This window comes from Ascochyta rabiei, chromosome 1 (assembly GCF_004011695.2).
Source record: "Ascochyta rabiei chromosome 1, complete sequence".
NCBI classification, from domain to species: Eukaryota; Fungi; Ascomycota; class Dothideomycetes; order Pleosporales; family Didymellaceae; genus Ascochyta; species Ascochyta rabiei.
The window spans coordinates 829986-848682 of record NC_082405.1 but is presented as its reverse complement, the minus strand read 5'-3'; the positions used below and the strand labels follow the sequence as shown (position 1 = coordinate 848682).

The 18697-nt window shown below is 54.0% G+C and overlaps 7 protein-coding genes across 8 annotated transcripts, besides 2 other annotated features; 5 read left to right on the top strand and 2 right to left on the bottom strand.

Moving 5' to 3' along the window:
- Positions 1 to 38: 38 nt before the first annotated feature.
- Positions 39 to 1837, top strand: EKO05_0000231 (RNA helicase; the record flags this gene model as incomplete). The annotated part of the gene is made up of 2 exons (XM_038936737.1): positions 39 to 1633; positions 1684 to 1837. 2 exons carry the CDS (start codon positions 39 to 41, stop codon positions 1835 to 1837), a joined length of 1749 nt encoding a protein of 582 aa, XP_038802770.1.
- Positions 1838 to 3080: 1243 nt separating this feature from the next.
- Positions 3081 to 3367, top strand: EKO05_0000230 (uncharacterized protein; the record flags this gene model as incomplete). The annotated part of the gene is made up of 2 exons (XM_059635397.1): positions 3081 to 3111; positions 3225 to 3367. The coding sequence occupies 2 exons, from the start codon at positions 3081 to 3083 to the stop codon at positions 3365 to 3367; spliced, it is 174 nt and encodes a 57-aa protein (XP_059491380.1).
- Positions 3169 to 3197: a tandem repeat.
- A 572-nt stretch (positions 3368 to 3939) lies between the features above and the next one.
- On the bottom strand, positions 3940 to 7910 carry EKO05_0000229 (condensin complex non-SMC subunit Cnd1; the record flags this gene model as incomplete). 2 transcript variants are annotated; one of them, XM_059635396.1, is made up of 3 exons in its annotated part: positions 3940 to 4110; positions 4167 to 7434; positions 7510 to 7910. In XM_059635396.1, the coding sequence occupies 3 exons, from the start codon at positions 7908 to 7910 to the stop codon at positions 3940 to 3942; spliced, it is 3840 nt and encodes a 1279-aa protein (XP_059491379.1). The 2 variants fall into 2 exon arrangements, with proteins under 2 accessions (XP_059491379.1, XP_038802769.2); XM_038937030.2 differs by having other exon boundaries at positions 4167 to 7910.
- Positions 7911 to 8008: 98 nt separating this feature from the next.
- Positions 8009 to 9447, top strand: EKO05_0000228 (Non-specific serine/threonine protein kinase; the record flags this gene model as incomplete). The annotated part of the gene is made up of 2 exons (XM_038936643.1): positions 8009 to 8255; positions 8321 to 9447. 2 exons carry the CDS (start codon positions 8009 to 8011, stop codon positions 9445 to 9447), a joined length of 1374 nt encoding a protein of 457 aa, XP_038802768.1.
- Positions 9448 to 9771: 324 nt separating this feature from the next.
- On the bottom strand, positions 9772 to 10425 carry EKO05_0000227 (uncharacterized protein; the record flags this gene model as incomplete). Its single annotated transcript, XM_038944640.1, has 1 exon — positions 9772 to 10425. One exon carries the CDS (start codon positions 10423 to 10425, stop codon positions 9772 to 9774), a length of 654 nt encoding a protein of 217 aa, XP_038802767.1.
- Positions 10426 to 10906: 481 nt separating this feature from the next.
- EKO05_0000226 (DnaJ- protein scj1) lies at positions 10907 to 12312 on the top strand (the record flags this gene model as incomplete). The annotated part of the gene is made up of 3 exons (XM_038936740.1): positions 10907 to 10984; positions 11071 to 11159; positions 11217 to 12312. 3 exons carry the CDS (start codon positions 10907 to 10909, stop codon positions 12310 to 12312), a joined length of 1263 nt encoding a protein of 420 aa, XP_038802766.1.
- Positions 12313 to 12906: 594 nt separating this feature from the next.
- EKO05_0000225 (uncharacterized protein) lies at positions 12907 to 15384 on the top strand (the record flags this gene model as incomplete). Its single annotated transcript, XM_038936628.1, has 2 exons — positions 12907 to 13009; positions 13154 to 15384. The coding sequence occupies 2 exons, from the start codon at positions 12907 to 12909 to the stop codon at positions 15382 to 15384; spliced, it is 2334 nt and encodes a 777-aa protein (XP_038802765.1).
- Positions 15385 to 18146: 2762 nt separating this feature from the next.
- Positions 18147 to 18175: a tandem repeat.
- Between the last annotated feature and the right edge of the window lie 522 nt (positions 18176 to 18697).

Genomic DNA, 18697 nt, shown 5'->3' with positions numbered 1-18697 from the left:
CTCACAGCCATTTGCCCCAGATTCGCAATTTATCCAACATGGGGAAACGATCAATCTCTGAGGTCGGCGATGCCGAGTTGTCCAGGAAGAAGAGTAAGAAGGACAAGTCCGAGAAGTCCAAGAAGAGCGTTGCTGTAGACGCAGTCGAGGCAAACGGCGACAATGTAGACGCCTCTGAAGCTGAGCGCAAGGCCGCGAAGAAGGCCAAGAAGGAAGCAAAAGAAGCAAAGAAGGCGAAAAAGGTCGAGCCTGCCCCTGCGGTAGAGGAAGACGAGGACGCGGTAAAGGCAGCCAGGAAAGCTGCGCGCAAAGCAGAGAAGAAGAAGGCAAAAGAGGCAGCAAGCGCAAACACCACAGCACCTACCTCAGTCGCAACGTCTGCAGTTGCTTCTCGAGTCGAGTCCTCAGTCACAAGCCCTGAACCGCCCGCAAGCGGCGAGTACCAGGAAGACAAGGAGCTGTCGCAGCTTCCCCAGTCCGAGATCGACGCCTTCCTGACCAAGCACGTTGTAACAATCGACGATCCGAAGCCCGGGCACAAATTGCGCCCGATCATAAACTTCAAATACCTGCCCATCAAGAACGAAGCTTTCGCTAAGTTCACGACGCCCACTCCTATCCAGGCCGCGGTGTGGCCCTCTCTGTTCGCAGGGCGGGATGCAATTGGTGTGGCAGAGACAGGATCTGGCAAGACATTGGCGTTTGGTGTACCTTGTGTGCGCTATATCCAGTCTCTGCCCAAGAACAAGCGCAGAGGTGTGAAGGCAGTCATTGTCTCCCCCACCCGCGAGCTGGCTGTCCAGATTCACGACCAGCTGGTGACTCTGGCCGGTCCTGCTGGACTTGGGGTTGTCTGTGTCTACGGAGGTGTGCCCAAGCCTCCCCAGATCGAGGCCTGCCGCACAGCGTCTATCGTTGTAGCCACACCTGGCCGTCTCAACGATCTTATTGGAGAAGGCTCTTGCGACCTCAGCAGTACCGAGTATGTCGTGCTCGACGAGGCCGACCGCATGCTCGACAAGGGTTTCGAGGAACCCATCCGCCAGATCATCACACAGTGTCCCAAGAAGCGCCAGACGCTCATGTTTACTGCGACTTGGCCTCCTTCCGTCCGTGAGCTAGCGTCCACCTTTATGGTCTCACCTGTCAAGATCACGATCGGCGACAATGTATCCGGTGAACTCCGTGCCAACATCCGCATCAAGCAGGAGGTTGAAGTTGTAGATCCCCGTGCTAAGGAGCAGCGTTTGCTGCAGCTCCTTAGACAGTATCAGTCCGGCAAGAACAAGGATGACCGTATTCTGGTCTTCTGTTTGTACAAGAAGGAGGCTATGCGCATCGAGCAGTTCATCCAGAGATCAGGCTTCAGAGTCGGCGGAATCCACGGCGATCTGAGCCAAGACAAGCGCACTGCTTCTTTGGCAGCCTTCAAAGAGGGCAAGGTTCCGCTGCTCGTAGCAACAGATGTGGCTGCGCGTGGTCTGGATATCCCAGCTGTAAAGGTCGTCATCAACGTCACCTTCCCCTTGACAGCTGAAGACTACGTGCACCGAATTGGGCGAACAGGTCGCGCGGGACAAGATGGTCTTGCAATTACTCTGTTCACCGAGCACGACAAGGGCCTGTCTGGATCGTAAGTTTCACCTTAGTCTGAACCCACCAACATACACTAACCTTGCGTAGTCTCATCAACGTCCTCAAGGCAGCCAATCAGCCCGTACCAGAGGAACTGATGAAGTTTGGCACTACCGTCAAGAAGAAGGGTCATGAGGCCTACGGTGCGTTTTACAAGGACACTGGCGACATGAAGGCAGCGACGAAGATCACGTTTGATTAAGCGTGTGAGATCATCCTCCAGCCCGCCGTTAACACCGTAGACGTCGTGGATGTGCTGGCCTTGCAGTCGGCGATGCAAGTGTTTAGTCGCGTTGCCCTGCAGCTCCGAGCGGGGATTGTTTTAGCATTTCCTAGCGGAGGCGTTTTGACTCACCTCAAAAGTCCCGAGTCAGACCGCTCTTGTTTGATTAGAAGGACATCTTGTCATAGATATAGCATGATTCTGCCATAGTACTTGTGTCATGATCATACGATTCTACCATTATGACGGTTGTGCCACCCCAAATAATCGCCGTTTACACGTTGACCAGGGATATCGCAACGACATACCGTACGCCGCTTCCAAGCACGGCCAAAAAGCGGCCTCCACGAGCGGCTTAAAAGTGAAATACTCTCTTCAGCCTCTCGCGCATTCCAAATCCACGTGCGTAGTGCGTCCCACACTTCTGGTTGTAGGGACGCACCAGAAACGCACCAGGACGCCCTCGACTTGGACCCGCACCCTCTGACAGTTCACCTGCACACACGTTCCAATACCCTTCCCGCCGCCTACCTCGCTTTAGCACCGTCTTCGCCTCACTAGATCAGATTAACAGCACCCTGTAGCAGCGCCCGACCACGCCGTTCCCGCCGCCAACGCCGTCTCCACGCGGGTTTCTCGTGCGTCTGCGCTCGTTGGCTGGGCTGGCTACGCATCCACACCTCTCCACGGCGTCTTATGTCTCCGCTAAGGTGACCTCGGGGAAGCATGTGGGTTCCTCATGCGCGCAAGGGCTGGAAGTGCGGGATTTGATTGGCCTAGGTATATTTCCGCATGTGGTCGCCGACTACCACATCGCCGACTGCTGACTGTATGGCCCTCCGAACACGAAACTGCGAATCCTTCTTCTTTCTACCTTCAGGACGGCGAGCAATGTGGAGTTAATTTTGTTTACATATATGATCTTGTGGAATGTTTGTGTTCCGGATTTTTCTATCAATCTTAAGCTGGAGTTTTTGAGATTTGGCCGTCCCTTTTTTTCCCCTTCTTCTTGCTGTCTACCGGACTTTGACGATCCCATTCCTTGAAATAGACTCTCTTCCCGTGCCAGACAAAGGTCGAGAAACAAGTGGCTTTACTTGGCTCACCAACAAGCAAATATATACAACCCGTGCCGTCTTATTAGGCTTTACACTCGACCTCGAACTCTTGCATCGCTTTGCCGTCGCCTCCCCAAGTCCCTACACTCGCCAGACACGCCAACATGTGCAAGAAGGCAGCTTGCGACACATGCAGTACGTACCCCATGAATCCGCCGCGCCAGACCCGGCAGCCTGTGTTCCCGCTCCCCAACGCACGCGCACACGTACGCACGCACGCAACACAGCTAACGCCCGCGCTTTCACAGACAAAACGACATGGTGGGGCTGCGGCAAGCATGTCTCGGGCGTCATGAGCCACGTGCCGGCCTCGGAGTGGTGCACATGCGCTCCGCGCGTGCAGGTCGACGACAAGACATATCCACCCATGGGCACGCTTGCGGCCGCGTGACTAGACGGGGAGTGCGGAAGCTTGGGCTCGAGTCGAGAAAAGTACCTGTTTGGTATGATACAGGGGCTGAATGGGGGGCCGCATCCGAATCATCCTAGACCCGCGGCCAAGGGGAAGACATGACATGAGGGGTGGGTGATGGTGGTGGCGGTGATTGCACGAGACGGCGTGGTGTGCAAGCACGAGCGAGATAAGGAGAGGAGGTGGAGAGAAGAAGATAACACTGGAGGACGGCAGCTGCACAAGACGAGGGCAGGAGACGATCTCATAAGCACATCACGGCGTTTGGATAACTCTCGGCAAACGCATTTTGGCGTATTGTGGCAGCCTTGGGCTCTTTTGCATTCGAGTACAAGAAGAGATGAGAACGGATTTGGGACTACGAGAGTATTCAATGAGCAAGCGTATCGCTGCAGTATTCACTGTTCAATTCATCAACATAATTACTCCATCTTCGCCTTTTCGAATGGAATCCCACTCAAGATGTGGACGCCAGTATCGTCTCTGCCCAAGGTATCATATCGTTGAAGTCGTGACAAACGCCATCGCAAAGTAGGAAAAATACAAGGACTCTAAGCCGTCGCCTGAACGACCTTGAAGCCCTCGGACAACATCTTCTGAATTTCCTCATCCTTGTGTTGGAGGAAGCCCAACGTGTACTCGATATCCCTCCACTGTCTCTCGTTCTCAGCTCGTGGCAATCGAGAAGCAAGTTTGGCGGAGAGTTGTTTGGCTTGTTTCTCCTGTGCGTAGTCAATATACTGTTCATGTTGATGCTAAAACCTGCAAGGAAGCTTACCTTCTCAATGTACCCAGCAAGATACTTGATGATTCGCTTAAATGCGTCTTCATCGAGCGCAGTATCAGCACTGAGAGTACTGAACATGTCGACAAACTGATTGTAGATAGCATTGTCCTTCGTAGACAACTCGCTGAAGAATTGACGCGCCATCTCAGTAATCTTCTTGTCACTGTCCTCAATGCACTTGGCCATCTCGGCCAGCTGGCCCTTGACCTTGACCTGACCCGCGAGGATAAGGAAGGTCAGTGTCTGGAGACATGTTCGCTTGACACTCGGATCGCTGTCGTTAAGACGGCGGTACAGGAACTCAGTATCTTGCTCGACCAAGTGGTTGAAACAGACAGCCATATCACCAAGTGCAATAACCAAGTTGCTACGAACGACGGCATCCTGGCTACGCTCAAGGATATTGAGCAGAAGATTGAGGTTGTCTTCGCAGTATTGCTGACTGACACACATTAGCTTGCCTAGACATAGCGCAGCTTGAGCTTGTAACGTTGGGTGGTTGTACGAGGTGTTGTTGGCGCAGATGTCCGATACCAAGGGACCAAAGTTGGCCAGAAGGGACTGTGGGCCAAACAATAACTCTCTTTCACGGACGTGGGCGATGGCATCGGTGAAATCATCCTCGTTGGTACCCGCCATGAGGTCAAGATCATCGGCTTCCGCCTCCGGCGCAGGCGTCGGATCCTTGGCAGCACCTCTCTTGCGTCCCTTCTTCAATGGCGTTGGCTCGGGAGCTAATGACTTTCGAGGTGCTGCCTTCTTATCCTTCTCCTTTTCGGCCTTGCGTCGCTTGAACTCAAGTTCGCAGATTTCCAGATGAACAATCTGCTTTATGGCTACGTGTCCAACAATGAACACGAGCTGCGATAGTGCCAACGCCGAGTTCTGTTTCTTTGGCTGTGGGGCGTCAAGAGCAGGTGCGTCGGGCATCTCCTCATCTACATCTATGGGATCTGAGCCATCTCCTTTCGGGCCGGAACTAGAGGTTGGGCGAGAAGGTGCTTTCGGGGAAAATACACGCTTGGCGACCTGTCTGATAATGTCCGAACAGAGTACATCTGGATGTCTCGAAAGCACATAGATTGCACTGATCGCTTGATCGGCGACTCCGAACCAATCCTTACTGTCAGATTCCAGTTCGCACATTGCGGCTAGCCTTACCAACACGGCGTGGTCGTTGGGAAGTTTGACGGCCGGAGCTTGAGCTTCACCAGCCTGTTGCTTGCCGGGAGGTGCACTGATTCGGCGCAAAGCAACGCAGGTGTATCGAGCTAGTCCGAAGTCGCGATGACCAAATTTTCCCAGGCCAATGCGCAGACAGGTCTCCATCTCTTGCACAATGATGTCTGGTGACGAAAGTGCCAGCATGCCCAGAACGATGATGGCACCTCGGCGCTGCCTCATAGATATGTCCTTCTTCTGATAACCGTAAATTGCCCAAAGCTTTTCAATGACTAGGCTGTTAACCAAGCCTTGCTTCATCATAGTACTGAGAAGTTGCTCAAGAGAAATGAGTTCGGCCGGTGTCGTGTCGAAGGTCAGACTGATCATGCCACGAGTGATGTAGTTGGCAGCTTGGTTTGTATCACAGCCTGGAGGCGCGTTGAAAAACAAGCCCTTGTAGCAGTCAATGAGGTGCGCTTGAACGCCCTTGCCCTCGTCGCTGTTGCCTTTGGTCCAGATGAGCCGGAGCATCCTTTTGATGCCGAGTCTCGCGTTCGCAATCTTGTACGCATCGATTGTAGTGAAGAAGTCCATGGCCTCGATGACTTCGCTCTTGTTCTTGGAAGAAAGCAGCTGCATCACCTGCTCGGCCGCATCGTTGATCACCTCGATGAACCGCAGTGCTTGCCGAACAAACGAGCGTGCCTTGTTGAACTTTTCCAGTTCCTGGACGGTCTCAGCGTCCTTTTGCAACTTGACAACTAACGCAGCTTGCTCCTCCTCGTTCATCTCGGCCGGGTCTTTCGCGGTACCAGCGTCGGCTTGAGTTGCGTCAAGTAGCATCGATTCGTCGACCTCGCCTGGCGCACGCTCTTGCAACTCTTCCGGAGGCTTCAGTGCGGCGATGTTCGCATCGATTCCCTCAAGTCCTTGCTCCCAGCTCTCCGTTGACAACAGACCGTTGTACATTGCCGAGAAGGGATGTGTTTCGACGAGTTTTGAGAGTAGCTTAATGGCATTTCGACGTACGTTGCTGCTTTTGTCTCTGAGGCTCTGTTCGGAGAAATCTGCAGCCATCTGTCGGCGCTTGCGTCCTTGTTTCGAACTCATGTGGGGGAGGTCACAAAGCTTAACGTAGACCTGCATCACACGGCACCGACAGTAAGGGTTGATATCCAGAAATCTCTGTTCCAGCACGTCGAAGAAGATGTCGATGTTTCTTTTGTGGGCCTCGCTGCGATCGTCTTGGCTCAGCTTGCTGAGCATGTTGATCAGGTTGCCACAAACTTCGATCATGGCGCATCGAAGAGTATAAGCTTCGCTGTCGAGGAGGTTGTTGAGCAGTGCTCCTTGCTTGATGATGAGATTTGGCAGCAGCTCAGAGATCTTGATTAGGAATGTCGACACGGATTTGGGGCCCTTCAGGTCTGTAGCGCTGTACTCTTTCGTGCTGATGTCTTTGAGCACGTCCTCGGCCAGTTGCGAGTAATCGTATGCGTCGGCAAGGGTGTGCAGGAACTCGGCCATAGGCTCGGACAGGTGTTCGAAGTAGGTGAGGCATTGGTTGATCGATGTCTGCGCGGTGTATGCGTGGCCGTGGTGCTTGACGGCAATGCAGAGGACGCGGAAGCAGTGGTTGCGTATGGCAGCATTCTTCACTCTTGCCTCGTTCTCCAGGATGTGGTAGACGGGCTTGGTGAAGAGGCCAACGAAGGTGTCTCGCTCTGACGTTGTGACGAATATGCGGCCCAGCTTGAGCTTCAAGACCTTGCTGACCCTATCGAGCGCCGTCTCGAGCTGTGCCGCTGCGTCCCATGTGCCGTCCTTGCTGGAGCCCGCCTTGGACTTGCCCGTCTTGCCCCGCCCTCTTGCTGCGGGCGCTGATGCCGACTTCTCGAGCGCTCTTGTTTCGACTGCGGATATGGTCCACCGGAACAGAAAAGCGTACATCTCTAGGAGGGTCTTGTGGTGCGGGATTGCATCTTGGTCTTCGGCTTCGAGGTCGGCGTGCACGATGTCGGCTTGGGTGGAAAGCGCGGAGACGATGAGGTCGAGGATCTTGCCGAGGGCGGCTGGAGGTATCTGTGCCGAGTTTCTAGATTGGACGGTAAGGTCAGACTCATGCGCCGTTGTTTTGTTGCTTGCACAGGCAGGGCGGGCTGGAACACACTTGAGGAGGAACTGGAGGGTGTCGAAGACGGAGCTGCGAGTGATGGCATCTGGACTCTCCGCTACGGCGTCAACCACCGGATTCAGCTCGCTGTTGATCAACGCCAGCGACGACAGCGCTTCTGGGTCATCTTCGCACTCTTGCAGGGCCCGGGGTGCCTCGGGCGCTGGAATCGTTGCAGGATCGCTATCGAACAGCTTGATCGCCTCGTTGATGTCGAAATCGACGCGCGCCTCCATCGTGCCCAGAATCGCGTCAGGAGGAAAGAAGCAAAAGAAGAAACGACAATGCGCGGCCACACGGCGTCGTCGGGGGCGTGTTGTTTGCGAGCACGAAAAGCAAACAAGCAGATGCGGGCCGCCGCCGCACGGAAGGCGCGTTGTGTTTGTCTTTAGCCGCATTGGGCCTAACGTGATGACTTTGGTCGCGTCTTCACGCAAACCCGCAGCACGGATGCTCCCACACGCACAACACTACCCAGCTTCTACCGCACCCCACCATGGCGAAGGCTCGTGTGTCGCTGCAGCGCCATGCGGAGCAGATCAATGTGCATGAAGACGGCCAGAACGAGGAGGAAGTCCACTCAGAACTAGGCGAAAGCATGGATCCCCTCGATGAAAGCGGGCACACGGTCGACAGCAGTGACGAAGAGATCGAAGATGCCGTCGCCGAAGACATGTCACGCTTTGAAGAGACATTTGTCGGCATCAACAAACGCTTTCGATTGATCAACCGCATTGGCGAAGGTAAGTCTTCAGGCCGTCGGCTTGCCGCATGCAGGGTCACATGGTGGGCTCACAATGTCTCGCAGGAACATTTTCCACTGTCTACAAGGCCGAAGATCTGGAGTACAACAAATTCGACAACAGCTGGGACATTGAGGAGCGCGAGAACAAAAAGTGGTCGTCACCTGGATCCCGGAAACGCTCCAAGCGACCCCACTACGTTGCCATCAAGAAGATCTACGTCACAAGCAGTCCTATCCGGATATTCAACGAGCTTGAGCTACTGTACGACTTGAGAGACTCGGATTCAGTCTGCCCGCTTATCACTGCCTTCCGCCATCTGGACCAAGTCGTTGCTGTGCTTCCTTACTTCCAGCATCGCGACTTCCGGGACTACTACAGAGACATGAAGATCTCTGAGATGCGTCTATACTTCCGGAGCCTGTTCACAGCACTTCGAGCGGTGCACCAGAAGAAAATTATCCACCGCGACGTCAAGCCAACAAACTTCCTTTACAATCCTGCGCTGCAGCGTGGAGTTCTTGTCGACTTTGGCCTGGCAGAGCGTGAGGGCACAGACTGGCACCCATGTGCGTGCCATCTATCAGACGAGGACCGCCGTCACAGAGTGACTCACAGCGTGTATGCGCAGACACAGTCGTCCGGCCACAACACGTCCAGCTACCCCAAGAACGACACACGAAACAGCCGCCGAGCGAACCGAGCGGGTACTCGTGGATTTCGTGCCCCGGAGGTGCTGCTCAAGTGCACGCAGCAGACGTGCTCTATCGACATGTGGAGTGTAGGTGTCATCTTACTAACGATGCTCTCTCGCCGCTTTCCCTTCTTCCACAGCGCAGACGACATCGACGCACTGCTTGAGATCACCACCATTTTCGGCCGCAAGAAGATGCGGGAAACCTCTCTGCTGCACGGCCAGGTCTTCGAGACCAACATCCCAAGTTACAGTGAGAGCGGTCACAGCTTGGAGAAGATCATCCTCTGGTGCACTGGAAGGACTGGCGACAAGACAGCGCCAAAGAAGGAGCTGGAAGAGGACGAGAAGGAGGCCGTACAGTTCTTGCATCGCTTGCTGGAGTGCAACCCCGCCAAACGCATAACCGCCGACGAGGCTCTTGGACACCCCTTCCTTGCAAAGGCCCACGATGACAACGAGGGGGACGATGGCATGGTCGACCTTGTTGAAGCGTAGAATGGACGACGACGATGACGCAGTTATGACATGATCAATGCATGGGAGGCGTTTTGGCACGGCACGGCACGGCTCGCCTGAAGCATGGTACTTGGAGTTTTGTTTTTGGCCATCTAGGGGCGGCAGGCGGATGACTTATTGCGATACCCTTCCACCTTGTATACTACGGCTGCTCAAAAGCATTGCCCAAGAGGATAATACAAATACAAGGAACATGATAATCAAATCCCGCCCAAATGCTGGCTTATGATACAACTGCAGCTGTCTGGTGACACTGCACAAAACACACAATGTCCTACACCGTGACTCGTCGCCTCTGCAAGCTTATACCACCTGTTTCTTCGCGCTCTCGGCCCTTTCCGCAGCATGTCTCTCCGCTCTGCTCTTGACCTTCTCGGCTTTCCTCCTTTCTCGCTTCGTCTCCGTCTGTCCGCCCTGCCCACGATGCGCCTCCTTTCCACCCTTGTTCGCCGCCCTCGTCTTCTCTGTCTCCTCGTGCACGCGCAACTTTTCCACAGCCTCTTCCAGGGTTGGGATCCTGACGCCCTGCTTGGCAGCCTGGGCCAGTCTCTGCACGCTCGCCTCTCTCCCCCTCTCTGCGGCCCTCACGTCCTTCAACAGCCTCTCCTGCGTCCTCAGCGTGTCCAGCTCGTCCGCGTTGAGCACGCGCGGCCTGTTCTCCACGGGCTCGCCAAAGGGCGCGACGATGGCTGTCACGACGTGTCTGATGGTGGACGATGTGCGGTGGCCCGAGGTGATGCGGACGACGTCGCCCTCGACGAGCGAGTTGTTGGGGTCCGAGACGGTGTAGTGCTTGTGCGAGGGGAAGTGCTTGCGGAACGTCTTGTTCCATTCTTGTCCGGCGACGCGGACCTTGACTGCGCGGGACATCTTGCCGGCCGAGACGACGACGCCGACTTTCTGGCTGGTGATGTATTGCTGCACCAGGGGCGCGACGGTGGTGGCTTTTGTCGCCATGGTGGATGGCTACGGGGGTGGCACGATTTGAGACGACGGTGGAGGGCGTGGAGGTTGTGGGTGCACTGGACACGGCGGTGGTGCGCGGACGGTAATGACGACAAGCGAATGCGTCCGGGACGAGCGTGTGCGTGTGAGTCGAGGTGGGTTGGGCGTCGCTGCCGCAATTGATGCACGCGGAGATGCTGCCTCTCTCCGCAAAAAGTTGACGCTCGAAGTCGAGTCCTTAGTCAGCCATCTCTCTCTAGCCACGCGCACCTCGGCTCCGATTGGACGAGTTGTTGGTATCGTGTCCAAAGCTCCAGTGACTACAGCCTCAAGTTTCACTTCGCCGCGGTCCCTCCATCTTTTGCTCGCTTGCTTTGGCAGTCTTTCGCTGCGTTTCATGTAGCTGCTTCTGCATTCACATTTCCTTCCGTCCTTTCTGCTCGAACTGCCATCTACAACCAGGCACTGTCTTGGTGTCCCCTCATAGTGCAACATGTTCATACGTATAGCGCAATTGGCGCTGCTCTTGTGCTTTGCACTGCTGGTGCTCGGAGCAGAGGACTACTACAAGGTAGGTCGAGTTGATAGCCGCCATTTCTTCTCCGCATTCTTCAGGCATCTCAAGTCAAACCCATTCACTGACTCTGTATGGTGTAGTTACTAGGTCTGAAGAAAGACGCCTCCGAGCGCGAGCTCAAGAAGGCCTACCGCAGTCTGAGCAAGAAGTTTCACCCCGACAAGAACCCGTATGTGAAGGATCCCACCCAACTCTCTTCTCCAAGAGCCTCACTAACACATGTCAGTGGAGATGAGAGCGCGAACCAAAAGTTCGTTGCAGTCGCCGAAGCCTACGATATCCTCAGTGTCGAAGAAACCCGCAAGATCTACGACCAGTATGGCCACGACGGTATCGAGCAACACAAGAAGGGCAATGGTCCGGGCCAGCGTCACGACCCCTTCGATCTCTTCTCACGCTTCTTCGGCGGCTCAGGCCACTTTGGACACCACGGTGGAGAGCGACGAGGCCCCAGTATGGAAGTTCGTGTCGCCATCCCTCTTCGCGACTTCTACAACGGACGCAAGACCGAGTTCACAATCGAGAAGCAGGCCATCTGCTCTGCATGTGAGGGATCCGGCTCAGCAGACGGACACGTCGAGACCTGCGACACCTGTGGCGGACGTGGTGCAGTTATTAGACGCCAACAACTCGCGCCAGGGCTCTTCCAACAAGTCCAAATGCAGTGCGACGCATGTAACGGCAAGGGCAAGACGATCAAAAACCCGTGCCCCATCTGCCACGGCAGCAGGGTCGTTCGTGAATCTGAGACGCACGAACTCGACATCGAGAAGGGCATGCCAGACGGTGTGCGCATTACATACGAGAACGAAGCTGACGAAAGCCCCGACTACGTCGCCGGAGACCTCATCGTGCACCTTGTTGAAGCGGATGCAGCACTCGGCGCCCAAGATCACGAACGTACAGATGGCACCTTCTTCCGCCGTCGCGGTCCTGATCTGTTCTGGCGCGAAGTGCTCTCGCTGAGAGAAGCGTGGATGGGCGACTGGACCCGCAATGTCACACACCTTGACGGACACATTGTCAAACTATCCCGCAAGCGCGGTGAAGTTGTGCAACCCAACACCGTCGAGATTCTGAAGGAGGAGGGCATGCCAGTTTGGCACCAGCAGCTTGAGAATAACGATGGGCTGCAGTATGGCAACCTCCATGTTGAATATGTAGTGGTGCTGCCGGATCAAATGGAAAAGGGCATGGAGAAGGACTTCTGGGGCGTGTGGGATAAGTACAGGAAGAAGAGCGGTGTTGTCCTTGACAAGGCGTTGAACAGACCAGAGGGAGAGATCAAGATGCCAGACGCTGACGGGCATGATGAACTATAGAGCATGGCGGATGATGTTTGCATGTTATGGATACCCGTGGGTGAAGAGGAGTCGTGGAGTTGGTCTGTGTATAGAACATACTTGAAATGCATAGAGCGGAGAAGTCCCAGTAACTCTTATCTTATGACCTTTGATTCTGCCACACAACGTGCCGGATTTCAACATCCGTCAAGGCAGACGTCGCTTGACCGATCGTAGCTACTTCCCAAGATCGAACCTTGCAAGGTGGTGGTCAGCACACTCTATGTTATGAGGCTTAACTACGGTTTCGGAAAAGACGTGCCGATCCATGTTCTCAGCTGACTCCGCATTCTCACCTGCGCCCACCAACCTGACCTCCGCCCCCACACTGCGCCATCACAAAGCTGCAAGGCCTCCACCGATCATTACCATGGCGTTCGTATCTAGCCTTATGCAATTTATATACCTAGCGACCAGGACTAGGCAGCATCAATCAAAACATTTACCCAGTCGTTGTTTGCTACTTCCTGCACTGCAGTCGCACCTGTTGTTTGCTTCCCGTACGATCGAATTCATTTGACTAATAAATGGACGAGCATCAACAACAAACTTCACTAACACTCTAGCGTCATCATGACTAGTCTCAAGCGTTCGAGGAGTGATCCCCCGCCGCCTATCACCATCGAAGATACAGCGAGTGGAGAGCCTCCACAGCCGTCACCTTCGCCTACTGCAGGTAAGCGCAATATACTCAGATATTTTTAATTGGCACAGGAGGAGATTGGAATATATAACTGGATGCGGCTCTGTGGACAGACTGCTTTGAGAGTTAACATGCGGCCAAGGGGGGCGTCGTGATCAACGTCTAACCATCGAATAGAGCGAGCCAGGACCTTTGATGTACGACCGACATACCAGCATGAGGAGTCCCAATCTACCGCTCAGCAGCGGCGAAATAGCACGTTTGGGCACAGACGCAAGCATAGCCCAAACCTACAGTGGCACGAAGAATGGACAGACGAAAGCTGGAAGCACGGCCGTGTGTTGCTGGTTGATTACGTTGGGAAGGAACACGCCCCAGAAGGCAAGAGAAAGGTAGTCAGTAAAGAGTTCTGTGACGTGGACAGTCTACGGAGGTTCTACCGGAAGAAAAGCGTCTCGGATCAGGCTGCACTTCGAGTCATCCATGTACAGAATGCACCTTGGGCGACACGCTTCTTGCTGGGCAAGTTCAATATCGATGGAAGTCACGATCTTGTCGGCACTACCTTTGGGAAATGGGCGCAGTATGAACGGCCTCTTGTACGCAACAATAAGCCTGTCCCGAACGGAAGGACGTTTCGAGCGCAGCGCGATCCATGGAGGGGCATTAGTCGCGCTTCGTTCAGTTGCGACTATCTGAAGCACTTTCCAAGAGGAAAGATTCAAAAGCCGAAGAAAGGCACCAAGATGATGGAGCTCAACGGCTACGATGCGGATGATCAGCCTTGTTATGCCTATGATGCACTCGTACAGCGTCTCTCCGTTTACGTACAGCTGAGCAACGGCACGCCAGGGTCGGCAACTGATCCAGACATACCCAATCCTTACAACGAGGAAGAGTTTGAGGACTACCAGCGCTTGAAGAAGTCGTATGGAGATGTGAATGCGAACGAACACAGAGAGAAGTACATTCCCAAACTCAACACTCTCGATAACGGTAGCACCATCATTGTCTTCGAAAGTTCGCAATCTGGCGATGTTAAAGACACGCTGATTGGCGCTCGGCAAGAAATCGAATCTCGCTGGCGGCGACTAACCTTCTACCTTTCACGCGAGGAAACATCATCCGATGAAGCACTAACAGTTGAGTGCATGGACTACATCCTCAAAGACATCTTCAAGGCCCTCGCCTACAACTGGGACCGCTTCCTCGCCACATGTGAGGCGCACGTTGGTATCCTGGAGGACAAGATTTACGAAAACCCCGCCGATGAGTCCCGCGATCAGGAGCTCTGGAGCAACAGCGCCTTATGGCTCAAAGTCGAGCGCTTGATTTGGAAACACCTGGATATGGTCAAAGATATGCGCACATATTTGCACGAACTCGCATCAGGCGATCCAAAAGAAGACGAAGAATGGCTGGGCAATACCCCGACTGAGCTCGAACGCCTCACCAAACAATGGGAGCGCGACATTATAGCACCAACAACCGCCCTCGCAGATCTAATGTACAAGAGTGTAGGCATTCGCGACGCTCGTCATTCCCTGCAGCTCGGCCTCTCTATGTGGCGCCTTAGCTGGATTACGTTCATCTTCCTTCCACTGACCTTCGTATGTGGCTTTTTCGGCATGAATGTCGATACGTTTGAGTCAAACCCGTCAATCAAGTGGTTCTTCATCTCCGCTGTACCGGTTCTGTTCACCGTCCTTGTACTTTGGTACGGTGTCAAGCATTCACTTTCTACGCAGCGCCAGAACCCACTTCGCAGAGGCGTCTACGAGTCTCTGTATTATGACCTGGCAGTCAACTACCCACATCTGTGGACAAGGCGTGGGCCCAGGAGTGGACTGACATTTGTCGGCACATGGGGATTGATTAAGTGGCGTCTTGTGACTCGATGGTTCGGCGGTGATAAATTGCAGCGCAAGGGCGACTACGACCCAGCAGTCGACGAATTTGGGACCTGGAGTCGCATCAAGCGGTATCTTGTGAGGAGATGGCTACCCGAGCTCCGCATCGTCGTCGCAGACACACTGCCCAAAAACCAGGCGCCGGGGGAGGAGCGACTGGATAGTATAGCAAGCTTCAGCAAGGATTTAGGTGCCATTGCTGAGCTGATGAGTATCGCAACGCCTGTCGCGCTCGCTGAGATCGAACCTACAGCTGCAAGTCGCCTGCAGAGACGCATTCCGGCCGAGCGACTGAAGAGCTTGAGCCCAACGAGGAGCGACAGGAGTGGAAGTGGAAGACCGAGTAGCGAGGGCGGGGCGAGTGAAGTTATGATCGACGAGCGGGGTGCTAGCGAGGATGAGCGCAGTGGCGATGAAGAGAGGGACTGGGAGATGGAGAGAGCAAGGCAGAGACGGATGAGATTGAATGTGCCGTTTGAAAACGGGCGTTTAACGTAGAGAACTTGCTGGTAGATAAGGGTGCACTTTGTCAAGCTCCAGCATTCACACGACCCCCTCATGCCTACTCTTTAAAATCACACAAAGAGACACACGATCAGACCATCAAAACGTCCTATTGCAACCATTTCAAAAGAACAAAAACAGCACCCACCACCAACCTGCACTCTAGTCAGCAAACCATCGCACACCACATAAAACCAATACACGCCAGCCATCCACAACCCACGATTCCAATCAGAGCTATCTTAGTCTCGCGCATCAAGCCCGCCTCCCCCCAGTTCTTCCCTTCGCACCACCATCCGGGCTAGCAAGCAAACATATACACATGCGTTTGTATGCATGCCAACCACGAGATGGAGCGCGTTTGGGCAGGGAGAGGCACGTGGCTCTCGGGTCAAGTGTATGGGGAAGTCACGCTGGTGGTTCAGACCAGCGGGGTTCCGTTCATCATGGGAATAGGGAGGGAGGGAAAAGGAGGAGGGGGAGGTGCGACGTACAGGTGCTGGGGTTTGTGCGTTATGTTGGTTTGGTGGTGTTAGGGTGGGGAGGGTGCGTGTGCGTGGGAGTGAGGATGGTGATTGGGGATTAGTCAGCTGGCTAGCGTTTACGCGTCTTTCACGTCGTGGAGATGTCGTTCGGATTTGGCGTTTTTGGGATTTTTTGGGGATTTTGGGGGGGTGGGTAATGCGTTTTATTGTCTGCAAAAATAAAGTCCGAACTTGTCCATTGGATATACTGTGCCAGCTTGCCGGCTTCTGGCCGTTCATCGGCTTTCATCTTCAGCGCCATTCCAAGATAGTTGTTCAGCGCGTTTGAATACTTGGGGGTCGTCCTTTACTTGATCGTCAATCGCCAGGTTGGTGGGAATCGCCTCTGGAGCCGCTTCCCTGGCCCACCAAAATGCTTGATCAGCTCTGGATAGGTCGCCGTGGTATGGCTTCTTGCCTGCATTCTCTTCAAGCCACTTTTCCTTGCTGGTTCGAGGGCATTTGGTTGGGGGGAAGCCGTGGGCAAGATAACGCACCACTGCTTCAACGGACCAGATATCGCTTGCTGGAGAGCAGATTCTCGCGTCCCAGGTAACTTCTGGCGCCCGTACGCCGGGATTCCTGCGAAATTCAAGTCACTTGCGGCTTTTGGATCGTAGTACGCTGCCACGCCGAAGTCGCTGAGCTTGATGGTGATTTCGGAGAAATCGTCGTTCGACCCCAGACTCCTCACCAGAATGTTTTTGAGCTTGATGTCGCGGTGAATTATGGGGCGCCAGAGATTTGCGTCGCCCGCGTTCTTGCACCCTATGCCTTCGTGCAAGAAAGCGGCTGCGTTTGCCAGTTGGCTGAAGATGGACCACATGAACGCTTCTGAAAAGGCACCGTTGTTAATCGACGCCGCGCGGTTCCAGTAGAAGGTATGCAGGTCGCCAACCGGACAGTGCTCCAGGATGATGCAACAGTCTTCAGGTGTAGGCTGCTTGTCGAAGAAAGCAAGACATCTGATTGTGGAGTTGTTTTCGGGGAAGCTTTTCAGGAATTCAAGCTCGCGTGGTTGAACTCCTTCCCGCTTCAAGACTTTTACAGCAAGCAAGACGCCAGTTCACTTATTCAACCACTCTTGAACCTCCCCTTCTGCACCTTTTTGCAGTTCCCTGATGAAGGTGTGGTGTTTTGGAAAGTATTCGGCCGTCCTGGAAAACCTATCGCAGTTGCGGTGCACATGGTAATCGAAGTGCGTGAGAGGCATAATCCACATGCATAGCCGTGGTTGTGTACGCAAAGCATACTGGTTTGAAGCAGTAGAACATGATGGCTTACTGGAATGATTCCCCATTGTAGTGGTAGGGCAAACAGTGATGGTATAGAGCTGCTTTTACTTGCGCAACTCTGGGCATATTGTATGGCCATTTCACTGTGCGTCGTTTTGGTACACACCAACTTTGGAATCGAGAATGAATTTTAAAACCGAAGTTCCGAGTGATATCTTCGATTTGGGTAATTTTTATGCACCTTTTCACGATGTTCAACGTCGCTGAAGCCCGCAGCTCTGGAGCTTCTACTTCCCGACTGCAGTTCCTGTCCTCACCATTAAAAAATCTGTCACACTGTTCGGACATTCCCAGCCCCGCTTCACTCATCCAAGTTGCAATTACAGCAGGATGCAGTCGGATACAATAAAACACAAACACACATTGTACAGCAGGCATACTACGTGTAGCGTCAGAGTCTACAGCGCACTTCTTCTTAGAGTTGGGTTTGGAACGTCATATATCTTCTGGTGTAATTTATACCCGGGCTCCAAGTGCGGTGTCTTATGCTACGTGGGGACACCGGCGTGTGTCTTCAACGTACTTTGTATGCTGTCGTCGTGCTGGCAGAATGCATCATCACTGTATCGCCACCTGCACGTAAGTCCTGGTGGCTACTTTAAGTTCATAAATGTGAGGTTCTTTTGTTACTTCCTTACAGTCAAGTTCCAGGTACAACCAACTAAAGTACACACAAAATGTCTTCCATTTACTTCGGATTCCCACAGTGCTACGACTCGCAACCCGTCTCATCCGTAATGCAAAAAGCCACAGCATTCGACCAGATCCAACACATGCTTGCGAATCTCGCCATCTCAAACTATGGAGAACCCAACATCTATAACCCCCACACCGACACGCTCCACGAAGCAAACTCCAAGCCAGCATACGAGCGCAGCCCATGCGCACCCACCAAGTCCTTCCCCCATCCCAGCACAAGCGGATACACAGAGCTCGACACCACCATCAACACCACCACGCACCACCGTCTTCCTACCCCAGCCACCCCAGTCCCCAGCCATGCTCCCTGGACCCGTGACCTCAAAGAGCTAGCCGACCCATTAACATACGAAGAACTATCGCACCTCGCACATTTAAAGACAGCTAGACACGAGTCAGCCTTCACGCTCATGCAAGCGCGGCGCGAGGTGGAGATCGAAACCGAGAAGCTGAACAGGCTAGATGCAGAAGTCTCTGCTATGCAGTGCGGGCGTCGGTGTTAAGGGAATGGGAACGGGGGGGGCGTATAGCCGGACGCACGACCGCAGTCGCGGGGATACTTTTTCGACGACAGCTGGCCAAGTGCTGCAAAACGATAATGTGAATGTCCCTGCTTTCATCGCGCAGTATTTGCCGTGCCCCGATGCGACGCTCTGTCTGCCGGTGGATCCGCCAAGCTCCAGGTGCTGCGCGGTAGGGAGACCGCTGGGGAGAATCTTGCGGCCGAGTGATGGGCGGTTCTACACCATTGGACGGTGCGATGAACATGAGGACGAGAAAGTGTTTGAT